This window comes from Alternaria arbusti (genome assembly GCF_024043155.1).
Source record: "Alternaria arbusti strain BMP 1465 chromosome Unknown scaffold_8, whole genome shotgun sequence".
In the NCBI taxonomy this organism is placed as follows: domain Eukaryota; kingdom Fungi; phylum Ascomycota; class Dothideomycetes; order Pleosporales; family Pleosporaceae; genus Alternaria; species Alternaria arbusti.
The window spans coordinates 410,198-424,663 of NW_026249948.1; the positions used below are offsets into that span (position 1 = coordinate 410,198).

Here is a 14,466-nt window from a genome sequence, read left to right on the forward strand (position 1 = left end):
TGTACCTTGTCATCATAAGCATCCGTCCTGTCTCCGTCTCCTCTCTCGCTACGACTGCGGCTGCTCCTCTTTTCGCGTCGACTACTGGTCGAGATCGTGGAGCGCATGTCATCATCGTCTGAGCCGCCGTAGGTGGAACCGCGATCCGACCGATGCTTCCGTCTACGATGTTTGCGTTCTTCATCGTCGTCGTCCTTAGATTTCGAGGACTTGCTTGAAGCTTCTTTCAAGTTCTCCCTCGACTTGCTGCCGAAAAGGCCCAGGAAGCCACTTGGACGCTTCTCCTTCTCCCTCCTTGAGCTGCGATCCTCGTCTAGATCTGGGATTGAGGATACGACGGAAACCATGTCATCATCTCGTTTGGATCGTCTCCGGGAGGACTTGCGATCATCATCGTGGTCGCCGAGTTCGGAAGCTGCTGACGAGCGTGATCTAGTCTTGGTCTCGGGTGATGCGTCTCTGTCGCCATCCCTTCTCCTGTGCTTGCGTCGACGCTCGCCAGTCTCGGAGATGGCGGATTTCGTGTCCCAGTCGTCAGCACCCTCATCAGCCTCATGATGGCGATGTCTTCGCCTCCGTTCTCCACTCTCTTCAAGATCGTAACCGCGGTCGTGGCTCTTCTCACGTGTCTCGGACTTGGCTTCGCGACGTCTGCGGCGTCTCTCCTCGCGATCGGGGTCGTCGTACTTGTAGCTAAGAGAAGCGATTGAGCCCACATCGTCATCATCGTACCTGCGTGGTCTGTCGTCGAAGTCATCATCGTATCTGTCATCGACATCCTGGTCGCGATCGTTTCGTGAGTGCCTGTCCTTTGCCTCCTCGTTGAAGTCTGCGGGATAGAATCCATTCGATTCTTTGTCGTTGCCCGCCCGGCTCGGCACGTCGTCGGGAGCATAGTACTCAGAGTCGGTTACGTTACGAGCGGTGACTGGATCATGCGCCATCGTGAACGGCGCTGCAGTGGGAACCTTTGGGGCCTCGACCATTGTTTGGTATCTGGAAGGATCGGGAATGGTGCGGGCGTTTATGTAGTCGTCATACGTCGTCTCGGTCCTGAGAGGAGAACTGATGCTAGGTGACCATTTGCCGCTGCTGTGTCTTTTCTGGACTTTCGGCCTTGGTGTCTTATCGGCCAGCTCCTCAACGCCCTCGAATGCGTAGCTTGGGATTGTCACATTCTTCTCATTCCGTTCGAGTGCACGTGCGCCATTCGGTGGAGATACAGGCGAGTCGCGTGAATGGTGCTTCTCTGTGGACTCAAGATCCTTCCTGGCACGCTCGGCATCCGAGGCCATCCTGTTTTGATCCTGGTTCATGGTCATGCCCATTAGAGCAGCGAAACCACCGGCCATGGCAGCGGTGGAGGCTTTACCGCCGCTGCTTTCACTTTGTCGCGCAGGCTTCTTCGGGGGACTAGGGGACTCTTGGAATGCTTCTCCTAGACGTGGTGGTTCGGCAGATCGAGATGGCTCAGTTGAGCGAGAAGAGTCGGCGAAACGTGAGGTTTCAGCAGATCGAGAAGGTTCAATATCCCTGGGATCTCGGGAGGGCTCAATGTCCCTGGGATCGCGCTCCATGATCGGGCTTGATGGCGGACTGGGATCACTCATCTCCCAAGTGTCCACACTGGCTCGCTTCGATGACTTGGACTTCTTCTTCTTGTCCTTCTTCTCCTTCTTGCTGAGCTTGACCTCTGGCTCAGCTTCCCTCTCTTTCACCGCAGATGTTGGCTCTCCACGCCGAGAAACATTCTGCATAGCTACAACTTCGTCAGTATCATTAGTCTTGTTCTTACCCTTTGTGTCCTTCTTCGCAGACGATGTCGGCGGCTCCTCTGCAAGCACCTCAGATTCCGGTATGTCGTCCCAGCCGCCGGGCATGTGCATAGACACTGGCGGTGTAGGAATCTCGCCTTCAACAAAGCCAGGTCCCACTGTAGTCTGTTGGGGCGCCCTCCACGCGTCGCGCTCTGACTCAGGCTGCCAGTATGCTGTCTGAACGCTGCTCGTAGATGGCACAGCTGAGATGATGGAGGGAGTGACTGTGGAAGATGGTGCAGCTGAGATGATCGATGGAGCGATAGTGGATGGGGCCCTGTTTCCATCGGAAAACGGGTTGCTCAAGGAAGAAGCAGTCGGATTGCTGAACCCAGCTGCAGTTGCATTGCTGACGATAGTGCTGACGGTAGACGCAGTTGGATCGCTGAAATCGTAGGAGGTCGCACTGCTAAGGTTCGATGCAGTTGGGTTGCTCAGGGCAGATGCAGTCGGATTGTCGCGTCTGTAGCTACGCTCGTCCTCTTGATCTCGTTGATCTCGGGAAAGAACCGCTGCAGTCGTCAGTGCTGCTGCTGCCGCCGCTGCAGCTGACTTCTTCTCCTTCTTGTTGCTCTTCTTGGAAGCAGCATCCACGACACTGTCCCAGTTGGAGTCCTTCTCGTCCCGAACGTATTGCGTGCTTGGTGCAGTCTCCTTGCTCTCGGGGACTCTTGACATCTCGGGGCGGTAGGGTGTGTAGGTGGACGTCGTCTGTTCGGGCTTGGGCGGCTCGCGCTCGACGGTGGCTTCACGCGACCTGAGATCGCCATCTGAGACAAATTGCTCGCGGTAAGATTCCGGAGTAGGTACGTCAAAGTGGTGGAACTGGTTCTCGCCCCAGCTTACCCTAGACCTTGCTCGGTTCGATTCGTCATCTCTTGGCTCACGTCTAGTCTCTCTAGTCTCCCTGATGGGTTCCATAGCGGGCGATGGAGGGGCAGATGCACTGCGCACAGAAGGTGTGCGACTACCGGGAGGAGTAGGCAAGATGAGGTTCAGCGATGGAACTTGAGGTAGCGGTTGTGGTTGAGAGGACCGACCATTTCTGGTGGCGGTGAAAGCGTACGATGGAGGATAAGGCGGGACCTTGGGCTGGCTGACAGGATAGTCTTCCCAGGACTGGTAGATGGGCAGATCTGGAGCACCCTCGTTCGGGTCTACTGGGCGGACCTTGGGCAGGTTGTCGTTGGCCAAGAGCTCTTCCGGTGCGAAGAATTCAGCTTGGGATATTGGCTTTGCATAGTATCTCTGTTCCCAATCTTGAAGGACTTCGCGAGCGTCCTGGCGTGAAGTGTCCTTCTGTTTGAACATATCGGGATTGAAGATGTCCTCGTCAAAGATGTCCTGCTTGACTTTGCTGGGCTCGATAGTCTTGACGCTGGTTGGCTCCCGCTTCTTGCTGCTTTTCGAGGATGAAGATTCACTCTTGCTGCTCTTGGACGAAGAAGAATCGTTCTTGCTGCGCTTCCACGAGGAGGATTCGCTCTTGCTGCTCTTCGTTGAAGACGAAGACTTGCTGTCGCGCTTCTTCTCGCGCTCCCTCTCCTTCTCCTTGTCCTTGTTGTCCTTGTAGTCCTTGATCGCGGCAGTTGCGATTGCTGCTGCTGCACCAGCAGCTACTGCGCCAGCAACGGAAGACTTCTTGTCAGACTTGAAAGCCTCGCGTTCGCGGTCTTGCAGCTCCTGCTCCTTGCGTTGTACAACAGTGGCAGTCGAAGCCATTGAATCTCCTGTTGGCTGCTGTTCGAGCTTCCGAGCCCGGTCGCTCTCGTATCGGTCGGTGTAGTCCTGAGCTTCGCGTTCCCTGCGTCGGCGCTCCATGTCTTCTTGAATCTCAGCTTCGCGTCTCGCGGCATCGATACGCTCAGCTTCTTGTTGTTGAGATTCACGACGCTCTCTCCGTTTGCGCTCAGCCTCCGCAGCCTCGATGGCGAGCTGACGCTGGCGCTCCATTTCGGACATCCGTTGATGACGTTCGCGGTCTTCGGCTTCCCGAGCGAGGCGTGCCTGGACCTCTTGCTGTTCGCGACGGCGTTCGTTCTCGAGCCTCGCCAAGCGTTCGATGTCCATGAACTTGCGGGCCTCCTCCTGCTGCCGTTGCAGCTCTAGGCGACGTCGCTCGTCTTCGTCTCGGCGTCGCGCTTCTTCTTGGCGCGTCGTTTCCTCCAAGCGGAGCAAGGTTTGCCGGCGGTCTTCTTCAATCCGTCGAGCCTCATCCTCTTGTAGCTGCCGCTCTCTGCGCAGGCGATCCTCTTCCTCACGGAGCGCAAGTGCCGCTCGCCGGGCCTCTTCCTCTTGTCGCAGCTGTTCTCGGCGCACTCGGTCTTCCTCTTCCCGACGCGCCTCGTCCTCGCGTCTCTGTTGTTCTCGGCGCCGCTCGGCCTCCTCGTCGAGTCTCTCCTGCTCCTTGCGTCGCTCACGGAGGTCCTTCTCTGCCTGCTCTTGTGTCAGGTTGAAGCGAACATTGCTAGACGCGGACGGCGGTCGGCTCGGAGGTCGGTCGGGGTGTTTCATTGCAGAAACTGCTGCAAATCCGGCAGTCGCTGCAAGTCCAGCGATAGATGCATCTCGCTTCCATGACGAGCTTTGGATAGGAGAAGAGTTTGCCCGACGGAATTGAGGATGCTGAGGACTTTGAATGATAATGTTCTGAACTTGAGACTGCATGGGATAAGGAGGTGGGTAAGGTGCCGGTGGGAAGTCTGAAGGACCTGCTGTGGTGTACCCAGATTGCGATGGTGCTTGTGTTGAGTAGATGGCGCCAGGGACTTGCTGCACTGGCTGAGGGTGTTGAATGGGGATGGGACCAGGTCCTGAGGTGACAATAGGCTGATTGGTGACGATAGAGCTTGTACGGCGTGCGTCGAACGACGCATTGGGGTCATGGGGTGCAACTGGATAGACCGACTGCAATGTTTGGGCGCTGCTAGACTCACTGTCGTGATGTCCATGGGCAGCTCCAACAGCTGCGCCGGTCAAGGCACCTGCTGCGCCAGCTGCGGCGGGCCCAATGAGCGATGTACTAGCGATGTTGTCGTATAGGTTGTTGGAAGACCTTCTCTTCTTGCCAAAGCCCCATCGCCAGCCCCACTTGTTCGTACCTGAGTGGTTGGATCCGATAGACTCATTGCTCTTGGTCTTCTTCAGGGAGTAATCGCCGTATACGAGACCGCCATCACTCGAAGAGTCGGAAGTACCATCGTCTGGCAAGTCCTCCCACTCGTCGTCTCCATAACGGGAGGCGGGCCGCGAAGAAGTTTGACTGGTCTTGCGACCAAGACGGTTCTCCTTAACAGCAACGACCTCGTTGTGGCGTTTGCCCTTGCCAGCCTTCGCGGCTGTGATAGCAGCAGCCGTAGCGCCAAGACCAAGTAGCGAAGCTTTCAGTCGCTCATCCGAGTTTCGTCTCTTCGGCGACGATCGTCTGCGCGTCCTCCTTACGTAGCCGGTGCCGAATGCCATCTCGGAGTCAGATGAAGACGTTGAAGCGTTGCTGAAGCTGAAGAAGCCCTTCTTCTTCTTCTTCAGGCTATTGGCTGTCTTCACACGCTTCTCCTTTGGTGGAGGTGCAGAGAAGAAGCCTCCAAGGAAGCCACCCTGGGACTCGTGAGTCTGGCCAATCTCGATGACAGAGGCTCCGGATGTTGAGCTTCGAGATGCTTTGTGTCGGAGTGAATGCGATCTTCTCCTACGACGCTCATCGTCACTGCTGTCTCTGCGGTGATGAACCACTTGAACCCTCTTCGGGGATCTGGATCGGCTGTGCTGCTTCTTCTTTGTGGCCGCTCCAAGGGCGACTCCTGCAAGACCTGCACCAATGGCAGTGCCGATCAGGCCTGTCTTGCCGCGTCCTGAGTTGGAGCTTGAAGTTGAGCTTGATCGAGAACGGCGCGACCGAGACTGACGGCGAACGACCTTGTGATCTTTACGATCCTTTTTGTCGCTCGTAACGCCTACGGACATGACGGAAATGCGGTCGGCAGAATTGCTCCGGTGGCGGATGCCAGAGCTACCATAGCTGTAACTCTTGCGATCCCCTGATCTGCTGCGGCTGTGTCGTGAGACCCTTGACCGACCGGACTTGATGCTGTATGTGTCGTCAAAGTCGTCGCGACCCGCGCTGAAGACAGCCTTTCCAGCCTTGGCAAGGCCCATACCGCCCAGGCCTGCAGCTACCCAGCCCGCGGCGCTGCTCTTGTTCTTGCGACGCTCCTCGCCCGAAGAGATTGAGCCCCAAGACTTCTTCTCCTTGAGCGAGTATCGAGATTGCTTCTCAATGCCACCAGTGGGTCGCATAAACTCATTGGATCGCCGTTTGTAGTAGTGGTGCTTCCGTGGGGCGTCCAGAACGGAAGAGCGGGGGTCAAAACAACCCTTGCAAACTCCAATGTACTCGGTGTACTCTTCCATCTTCTGCACGTCTTCGTAGTCTTTCCACCAGTCGACAAACTTGGAAACAGGCCCAGTGTGCTGATGCTGGTGAGCCATGCCGCCTGAGATGTATGGACTGGGTGTAAGGCCATTCTGATGGTGTCCGTTGGGGCCGTGCGTCGAAGGATGATGGTGTGTGCTATGCGAGTGGGTGTGGGTGTTGGAGTGGGTGTGTGAATGTGAATTATGTTGGTTTAAGCCATAAGCCGCCAGTCCTGCGGCGCCAGCAGCGTACAGTCCAGCCATGCTGCCAGACGAGTGCTTCTCTGGCTTGCTTGGCCGAGGTGGCTTTGGAGGAGGCGCGCCTTCCACGCCGTAGGCGGCGGCTGCAGCGTAGGGTGGGAGGTAGCTGCCGTCGTTGGCAGCGGTATTAGAAGCATTAGATCCCGGGCCGTACATGTTGTACGTGGAAGCCGGAGCAGCCGGGGGGGTATTATTAGTATAAGAAGAGTATGATGTAGAAGGGCGAACGTTCGATGAGCTGTAGCTCGTGGTGTGTTCATGATTAGAAGAGCTGTGGCCCATGGCATATCCCAGGGCAGCTCCGCCGGCCGCAGTAGCAGCTGGGCCGAAGGTGCTCGACTTGTTGGGTCTCGATGAAGATGCGGGTCGCGGTGGCTTCTGGGGCGTCGGGGTGTCGTCGACGAAGGCACCGGGCATGGACGAGCTCGATGGTCGTGGAGGTCTGGATGAAGAGCCATTTGTGCTGGGCCCGTAGAAGTCTGCAGCGGCGCCCGATCCGGTGTCGGCAACCGGGTTGGGCTGCGCGGAGGCAGACATGAGATGGGGGGTATCCTGTCCTATGATGACAGAGGGCGGCTGGGGCCTCACGCCAGGCTGCTGGTGCACCGACTGGCCCTGGTCGTTGTAGAAGTCGGCAGCCGCTCCAAATGGATGGCCGCCAGGGAGCGCGCTCGAGGTGTATTGTAGAGGGTCCTGGCCGGGGAACTGGCTCTGCACGTGATCGTCCATGTCGTCGGGATGTGGTGGGTGGCTTCCTACTGGCAGAGCGCCCGACATCATGGGCGCTCCTGCCTGTCCTGGGAACTGCGAGAAGCCGTCGCTGCCAATCTGGCCGCTGAAGCTGCGCTGGACCGACTTGGGACTGTCAACAATCTCGCCCCTGTAGCCGGCGCCAGTTTGCGACGTGCTGCCGGACCGCACTGAGCGCGTCGAGCGGCGCTTCTCGAGCTTCTTGTCCTTGGCCTTACCCGTCTTGCGGTCCTTGTCGTCGCGCAGTGTCGAGCTGGACGACTCGGCATAGCTGCTGCGGCGATCGTCGCGACGCATGTTGTCGTCGTCGTAGGGACCGCTCGTGTTGTTTGTTGTGGCCCGTGAGCGCGGCATCTCGTCGAAGGCAGTCGTGAAGGAGGCAATCGAGGACGCGGAAGGCGCAGTGTCACGTTTAGATGAGGTCGATGTCGATGGCTTGCGCGTCGTCGACGATGACACGACGGAGCGGGCGTCTGGGTCGCGCTTGGAACGCGTGGAGTCGCTAGTACGGCGGCGGCGACTTTCCTCGTCCTTGTTGCTGTTGGAGGCAGCAGAGCTACCGGTCAATCTGCTCCACATGATGGCGCAGGACTGCAGTCAGGATCGCGGGGGCGCAGATGCGTTGTTATTACAAAGTGGTGCTGGCAATGGGTCGGGCGCAAATGAGATGAGTCTCTTGGTGGGATATGCTGGGTATATCGCTGCAGACAGTCGCAAGTGAGAGAGAATCGTTCAAATCGTCATGTCGTGATGATATAGTACAGGTTTCCGATGCAGAATGGCTAGGAAAGTATGCGCGCAATGCCCAAGGACAACCAAAGCAGCCTCTCGCGGTACTAATCGCAAAGATTGGTGTGGTGCAGAGCAGCTGAAGTGCTCGGCTTGGGACGTAAGCCCCAGCAACCGAGTGAGTTGGCGGCAAGGGTTAGCTCGATCCACACGGGATGGAGGCGAGGCTGGGCCAATAGCTGCCCGATGGCAAACGCTTCTTCTGCGGATCTTTACCGGGGCTTCTTCCGGGGCTGTTCTCGCTGTCATCGAGAACATGTTGATCAAAGTGAACTGTGCAGGCTGGGGCGCGGAAATCTAGTCTGGTAGTTCTAGTAGTCAGCTGTAGTCCTTGCTACGTGTTGCGAGCTCCTCCCATGACCTTCATCGGACACAGTCAAGGCGCGCGGAGATTTCCGAGGCCATCAGTGTAGTTATCTTGCATGTTCAATGTTGGTTAGGCCGCCGAAATCTTTAAACCCGATCGTTGATAGTCAAACATCACCCAGTCGCATCGACAAGGATTACAACAAAAACAAGGCGCGCGTGTGACATTGAGTCCATTTTTGCATTAATCAGGCTTGTGCGACCTGTGTACATCTATTCGCGACTGTGCTATGCAGCCCTTCTGAGGAGCCACTCATTACACTCCACATGTTCCTTCACGTTTCTGCACGTCCAATCCATCATCATCTGCATAGCCTGAGTCATCCGATTCGAATCCAGAGTCTGATGATCCATCCAAATCACGACTCATCATTTCCCAGGTCTCGCTTTCTTCTGGGAAAGTTTTCATGCTGTACAAGCCATATGAGAACATCGCTTCTTTTAAGCACTGCGCCCTGGAGCAGCGATCGGGGTATTCCATGATTTCCAGTAAGCTCCTCGCGATGAGATCAGGTTGTGTTGTGCTCTGTCCTACGTCGCGTAGTATGCACCAAAGGACCTCCGCACCCCGCTCGTGGAACAAGCGGTCTTTCATAGCAAGACCAAGGCCAACTTTCCGCTCCTTATGAAGCTGCTGGAAGTCTCGGCGTAACTAGGGCCGCCCGCCAGCCATCAACATCTGCCGTATTTGCAGGATTTGCGCGCGGTGCTCTGGTGCCAACTGGTCAATCTGCTGCTGCGACAGCGCCATGACTTGGGCGTACAGCGCCTGCTGGTCCATCCCAGGCGCTTGTGGTTGTTGTTGCTGTGGAGGCTGCGCGTACGGCTGTGCGACGGGAGCTTGAGGTTGGGGAGGTGTAGGCGCGACTTGTGGTGGGTATCCGGGGTAGTTCACAGGCGGTCGCGCAACTTGCGGTGGTGGCTGCTGTACTTGCTGAACAGGTGGAGCCTGCGCAACTGGGGCAGGCGCGGCCGATGTCTCCACAAGCGAGGTCAGGATTTGTGGGTCGACCAGCTGGAGGAGCAGTAGCGACTGAAAGATGGCATAAGCCAGCTGAGGCGCTTGTCGCAGCAGCTCCGTCGCCTTGGCAGGATCCGTCATGACGAGACCTTTCATCTGTGAGAGGATATCGAGGAGCTGATCGGGAGGGAGTGTAGAGAGCGTGCGCGAGATGGCATCGGGGCAGGTGAGGTTGGGCGGCAGCTCGACGCCTGGGGGAAGAGGCCCCAGCGCGCTCGACGGTTGCGCCGGTGCTGGTGCTGCTGGTTGTTGGCCGTTCATGGCTGGCTGTGTAGTCTGGTCGCGATTGGAAGGCGCGTTGTCGCCGGAGCCGCTCTCGTTGGACCAGTCGACCCTCAGCTTCCTGCCCATCAAATCGTAGTCGTTGAGGTTGCGCACGGCGGAGGCTGCGGCGTCAGCGTCGGCGAACTCTGCGAACCCAAAGCCCTTGGGGCGCCCGGTTTCCTTGTCGTACACCAAGCGAAAGTTGAGGACCTGTCCGACGCGCCCGAGGGTTTCGATGATGAGCTCTTCAGTGCCGCCTGGGTTTGTTAGCTCAGTTTAGGGATACAGTAGTGTTAAAGACGCAGATTGAGAAAATCTGGCGTCAATGTAGGCTCCAGGGTGAGCAGTCGCATACCGTAGGGAATGTTGCCGATGAAAACAACTCTGCCCGCTTTGTCGTTGGGCGCCATCGCTGTGCAGCTCGATATTGATGAAGAGATCGCTGGGAGGTACACGGTGAAAGAGGGTCGGGATATCGCGGGAGATCGAGTGAGTGTTTCTTTGAGGCTTCGAAGGTTCCGCGAGGCATGAGCTTTGGACCGTCACTAGCGCGACTCTGGGCTTGGCGCGTCTTACCTGCTTTGCAGGCACACGACCAACTCTTCCCTTCCAAGGTTGAACATGGGTCGTATACAATTTGAGCGCATCTTACTATACTCATATTCTTCTTGGTGCTCCTAGCTTTGCATCAAGATCAATCTCGACTTTGGATGATCACAAGGTATCTCACAAATAATTTCCGCATGTCTTCGTGATGATGTTCAATTCGTGAATACTACAACTCTACAGCTTTGCCGCCGACGGCGCACAACATGTACCATCTTCACCAATCGTCGCAGTAACACTAGGCTGCTGGTGCTGCTCACTCAACAAGCTGCTCTTGTTGAACGCCTGCTCACTCGGTGGTACATCCAGCGCAGGGTTCTTATCGAAGAAGTTGACCGGCTTCATGTGGATCTTGATGATCTCGCAAGGCATAACGGGGAAGTCCTCAATACGAGGCACGTGGTTGATGCCCGCTTGGATATAGACGACAAAGTCCGTGTCTTTGACGTTGTCGTTCCTCTCCGCCCAGCTCCGCACTCCAGTTCCACCACGACTCTGGTTGGTGTAGGTACCGCCTGCGTATAATTCGCCATCCTTGTGCTTCACGACGTAGATGTTGTGGTCGGAGAATTCGGCGCGTTTGTAGTTGAAAGAGTCCTTGTCGGAAAGGATCTTCTGGAAGGGCGGCGCTTGGATCTTGTATGCGACTGGCTTTCCGTTGACGGGGTTTCGCACGTTCGGGTTTTGGATTTTGAAGGTGCGGTTGTTCTCGTATGCGATGTCGTAGCCGCCAGACTTGTCTACAACCGTCTCTTGAACGTAGTAGCCAGTACCGTGGGGGTTGAAGTCTGAGCGCGGCATCGGGAACGCCTCGTCGTACACGAGTCTGTTGTCATACCCGTCTATCATAGGGTCGACGCGCAATGAGAATATATGTTGATGATGGACGGCAAGTACACCGGGGTGTACGACTGTACCGAAGGGCACCTCGACACCTTCGTCGATAGGCTGCGTGCTCAGGATGCCAGTAGCCCTGATTTCGTAATCGACTTCTCCGGCCTGGTTGAAGATGAAGGCTAGGATGTATTCGTAGTTGGCTACAGTGATGATGCTCTGGAGCACCAACTCCCGGTTTCGAGCGACAACTGCGCGGCCGGTGCGGTAGTTGGTGTGTTTGAAACCGATTCCAGCATCTTGCTCGTGGACGCATACAACGTTGGGCATCTCCACAGACCCACCGTGATTGTCGGCGAGTACGGCTGAGAGATAGTAGATAGAACCCAGACAATCGCAGCCCAGCTTGAGGTTGTTCGCCATGATACCAGCACCAACATCGCCCAAGTCGAACGCGCTCTTCTTGTGGTAGGGATGGCGGGGGTCCGCATAGGGAATGTTCATATCCGACAAGCTCATTCGGTAGAACAGGCTACGGTTGTCGTAACGGACGTCATACAGTACCATACCTTCGCGCTGATTGAAACCAACGCGGAAGTTCCATTTCTGCCATGAGATGACATTTGATGTGCCTTGCTGTTCGACTTGGAAGCTAGCACCTTCCGGTTGGACAACATTAAGCGGCTTGAGATCGGTGCGCAGTTGTTGGGCCTCGGGTATGTACTCGTTGGGCGGTTGGATCTTGTACTTTTCAACCGGCTTGATGGTGTTGTCTGCACCAGTCGGTAGTATATCAACGCGAATGACCTCCATCTTCTCTGTGCTCACCACGGGCGAGATAGGAAGTGGCATTGCGTAGTGGTTGGAGTCGGCTTCTGATGAGTTCATCGGGTCCCTGAGGTATAGGAAGCATTGCCACAGCCTATCTTCGTCTCCAACTCCGTCGGACCCGTAGATCCATGGGTCGCTGATTACTACTGTGCCTTGGGGGAGCTCGAGCTTGGCAATCTCCGCTTGTACTTTCTCATCGGTCAGGACAAGTTTCTCGATAGCGACGATTTCATCGCCATCCGCGTTGGCATGGACAAAGGGCCCTAGAAGGACGTTGCGATCTACGCGACGTGAGGTCAAGTCCACGACAGCCTCGTGGAATTTGTTCTGCCGACTAATTAGCCGCGAGTCATACTTCCAACATCTTTGCACATACAGTGTTCCGGATGTAGTAATTGACAAAAGCTTTTCTCGCGATTGATGGAAGTGGCTTGCCGCTATGCTCAGCCTCCAGATATTTCAGTGCCTCGACTTTTGGTGGTTCCTGCAGCGTCACGACCTTGAAATGCAGGTCTGTGTGCGCTGGCCATGAAGCTTTGATGATTGCCGCAGCATCTTGGAGTTCTGATGCCGATAGCGGGGAGAATGGATGAGCAGATACCGATTTCTCGCTCCGCGGACTAGGATCCGTGGCGACTTCTGCAGACATTTTCTCGCAACGAACAATTGGAAAACACGAAATTGACGAAGAGTTGAAAGATGGACAGTAGAAGAAGTTGAGTCCGGAGGGAGGGATTATAACGCTCGAACTACCGCCCAACGCTGTTGCCCTAACACAGCATTCGATGTGATAAGACTGTGGACCTGGCGTATCTTCGTACAGTTTTCGCATGGACTTTCCGGGTCAGTACTAGGCGTATGTCGATGGCGACGCGACGTGCAACGGGATCACGTGTCGTACCCCGCTTCCCGAGGTCCCAACCTTCCAGCTTTGGAAGCAGGAAGGTTGCCCCCATGCTCCCACTCAACGTGGCAAGCTTCCAGCAAATACTCTCCAGCTGTGCGATCCGGGCCTCATGCGATTTTACTTGGTCCGATAACGACATTCCAGGCGAGTATGTTGAATGAAGCTCTACCAAGGTATCTAGCGCTGTCGCGGAAGCCAGGTAAACCTAGGAACCACAGGCGCGTATCTCCAAGATATTTCGAAGCTGATGCGTTACCTTGCTTGATACATAAGGGTACAAATCCTATTCCAGCGCTTCTGATATAGCCTGTACGGCGCAGCGAGATTTCGTACTTGGCTTGCGCGACAGAGTGATATTCGCAGGGGGCTGGCCTCACCAAACGCGCCTGCTTGACTGCTCCGGTGACGCGCCATCACCTGCGATCTCTTCAGCACCACAAACATCAAAATGCCGGGGATCTGCCATTCTCGCAACGGAAGGAACAGAGAGTGTGTGATAGCAAACCTTGGAACCCACTCTTAGAGAACTCACATCCACGCTGCCAACCTGGCACAGGAAGAGCGGGCCTTACTCCAGATCCACAGGGCAAGCGAGCAACCCTTTGATTTCCAGAGTTGCTTTTGTCCAAGTTCGCGACAAGAGATGGGAAATTGACCAGCCACCCGCCACATCGGTTGCTCGATCGACCTCGACGAGACGATGGCGCCTGCATATGCAAGACCTTGCACAAAAAACCTTTCAGCAAGTTTAATATACAAGTTCTCAGGTGCCTGTTTCAAGCGATAGAGGTTGTGGCAATCATCACCTCGTTTGTCGTTCGGCATCCGGTTGCGTCGATTGCATGACTCGGCATGAAACATCTACGCCGTTGCGAGTCGTTCGCACAAACAACAACACCTCAGACGTTCAGACAAGACTCATATTTTGCCGTAGTACACCGGTGTGCATGTGCGACAACCAGTTTGGGTGGACATTGTGGATCGGTCTTGTTTCCTTTTTCTTCACCTCGCCTCAAGTTCCGCCCTAGCTTGGACCATGGTGATTAAAAACATATTACCCCAGATATTAATCTATCCTAGGCGTCCAGTGTTGTACAGTTCCAGCAGATGCGCCAGTCTCTAGCTCCGACGGATAGAACCCACCGTCGCCGGCACATGCGCTTTTCCTATTCGTCGGGTCTGCACATTTCGTGCATGCATGACCAATGACCTGCAGTCCTGCATGTCAAGCCCCCATACTCGCGATATTACCTGCCATACCATCACTTGTTCGCCTCGTCGAAGGCTGTCACAAGGTCGTTCCAGAAGGAAAATTCTACGAACTGCCACCGGCAATGAGTATCCACACTCCACCTCACGTCCCGGGTTCTTTGCCGCCCTGCGGTACCCATCGTGCCTGTCCTGTGACGTTTCTTCATTTCGAGTTTCATGCTTGGGCCAATCATGGCTTGACGTTTACCCTCTCTGGTCATGTCCTGCGTGCTGCAATATGGAGTGGTATCCATTCGAGGCGTTGTATCTGTGAGGAAGAACATATATAAGAACCGGGGACTTTGCTCTCGTATTCTCTACCAAGATCATCAGCACCTTCAAGTTCATTCGCTATC

General features: G+C 55.7%; 3 protein-coding genes across 3 annotated transcripts in view; all 3 read right to left on the bottom strand.

The window, feature by feature from the left end:
- J4E86_006504 (uncharacterized protein) overlaps positions 1-7,820 on the bottom strand; it is a gene marked incomplete at both ends in the record, with an annotated part of 29,744 nt that extends 21,924 nt beyond the window's left edge. The window contains one exon of the mRNA XM_051447032.1: positions 6-7,820. Within this exon, the coding sequence (XP_051301517.1) occupies positions 6-7,820 (7,815 nt within the window). The remainder of the gene's footprint in view (positions 1-5) is intronic.
- Positions 7,821-9,048: 1,228 nt separating this feature from the next.
- Positions 9,049-10,091, bottom strand: J4E86_006505 (uncharacterized protein; the record flags this gene model as incomplete). Its single annotated transcript, XM_051447033.1, has 2 exons — positions 9,049-9,938; positions 10,037-10,091. The coding sequence occupies 2 exons, from the start codon at positions 10,089-10,091 to the stop codon at positions 9,049-9,051; spliced, it is 945 nt and encodes a 314-aa protein (XP_051301518.1).
- Positions 10,092-10,464: 373 nt separating this feature from the next.
- J4E86_006506 (uncharacterized protein) lies at positions 10,465-12,601 on the bottom strand (the record flags this gene model as incomplete). Its single annotated transcript, XM_051447034.1, has 2 exons — positions 10,465-12,279; positions 12,329-12,601. 2 exons carry the CDS (start codon positions 12,599-12,601, stop codon positions 10,465-10,467), a joined length of 2,088 nt encoding a protein of 695 aa, XP_051301519.1.
- Between the last annotated feature and the right edge of the window lie 1,865 nt (positions 12,602-14,466).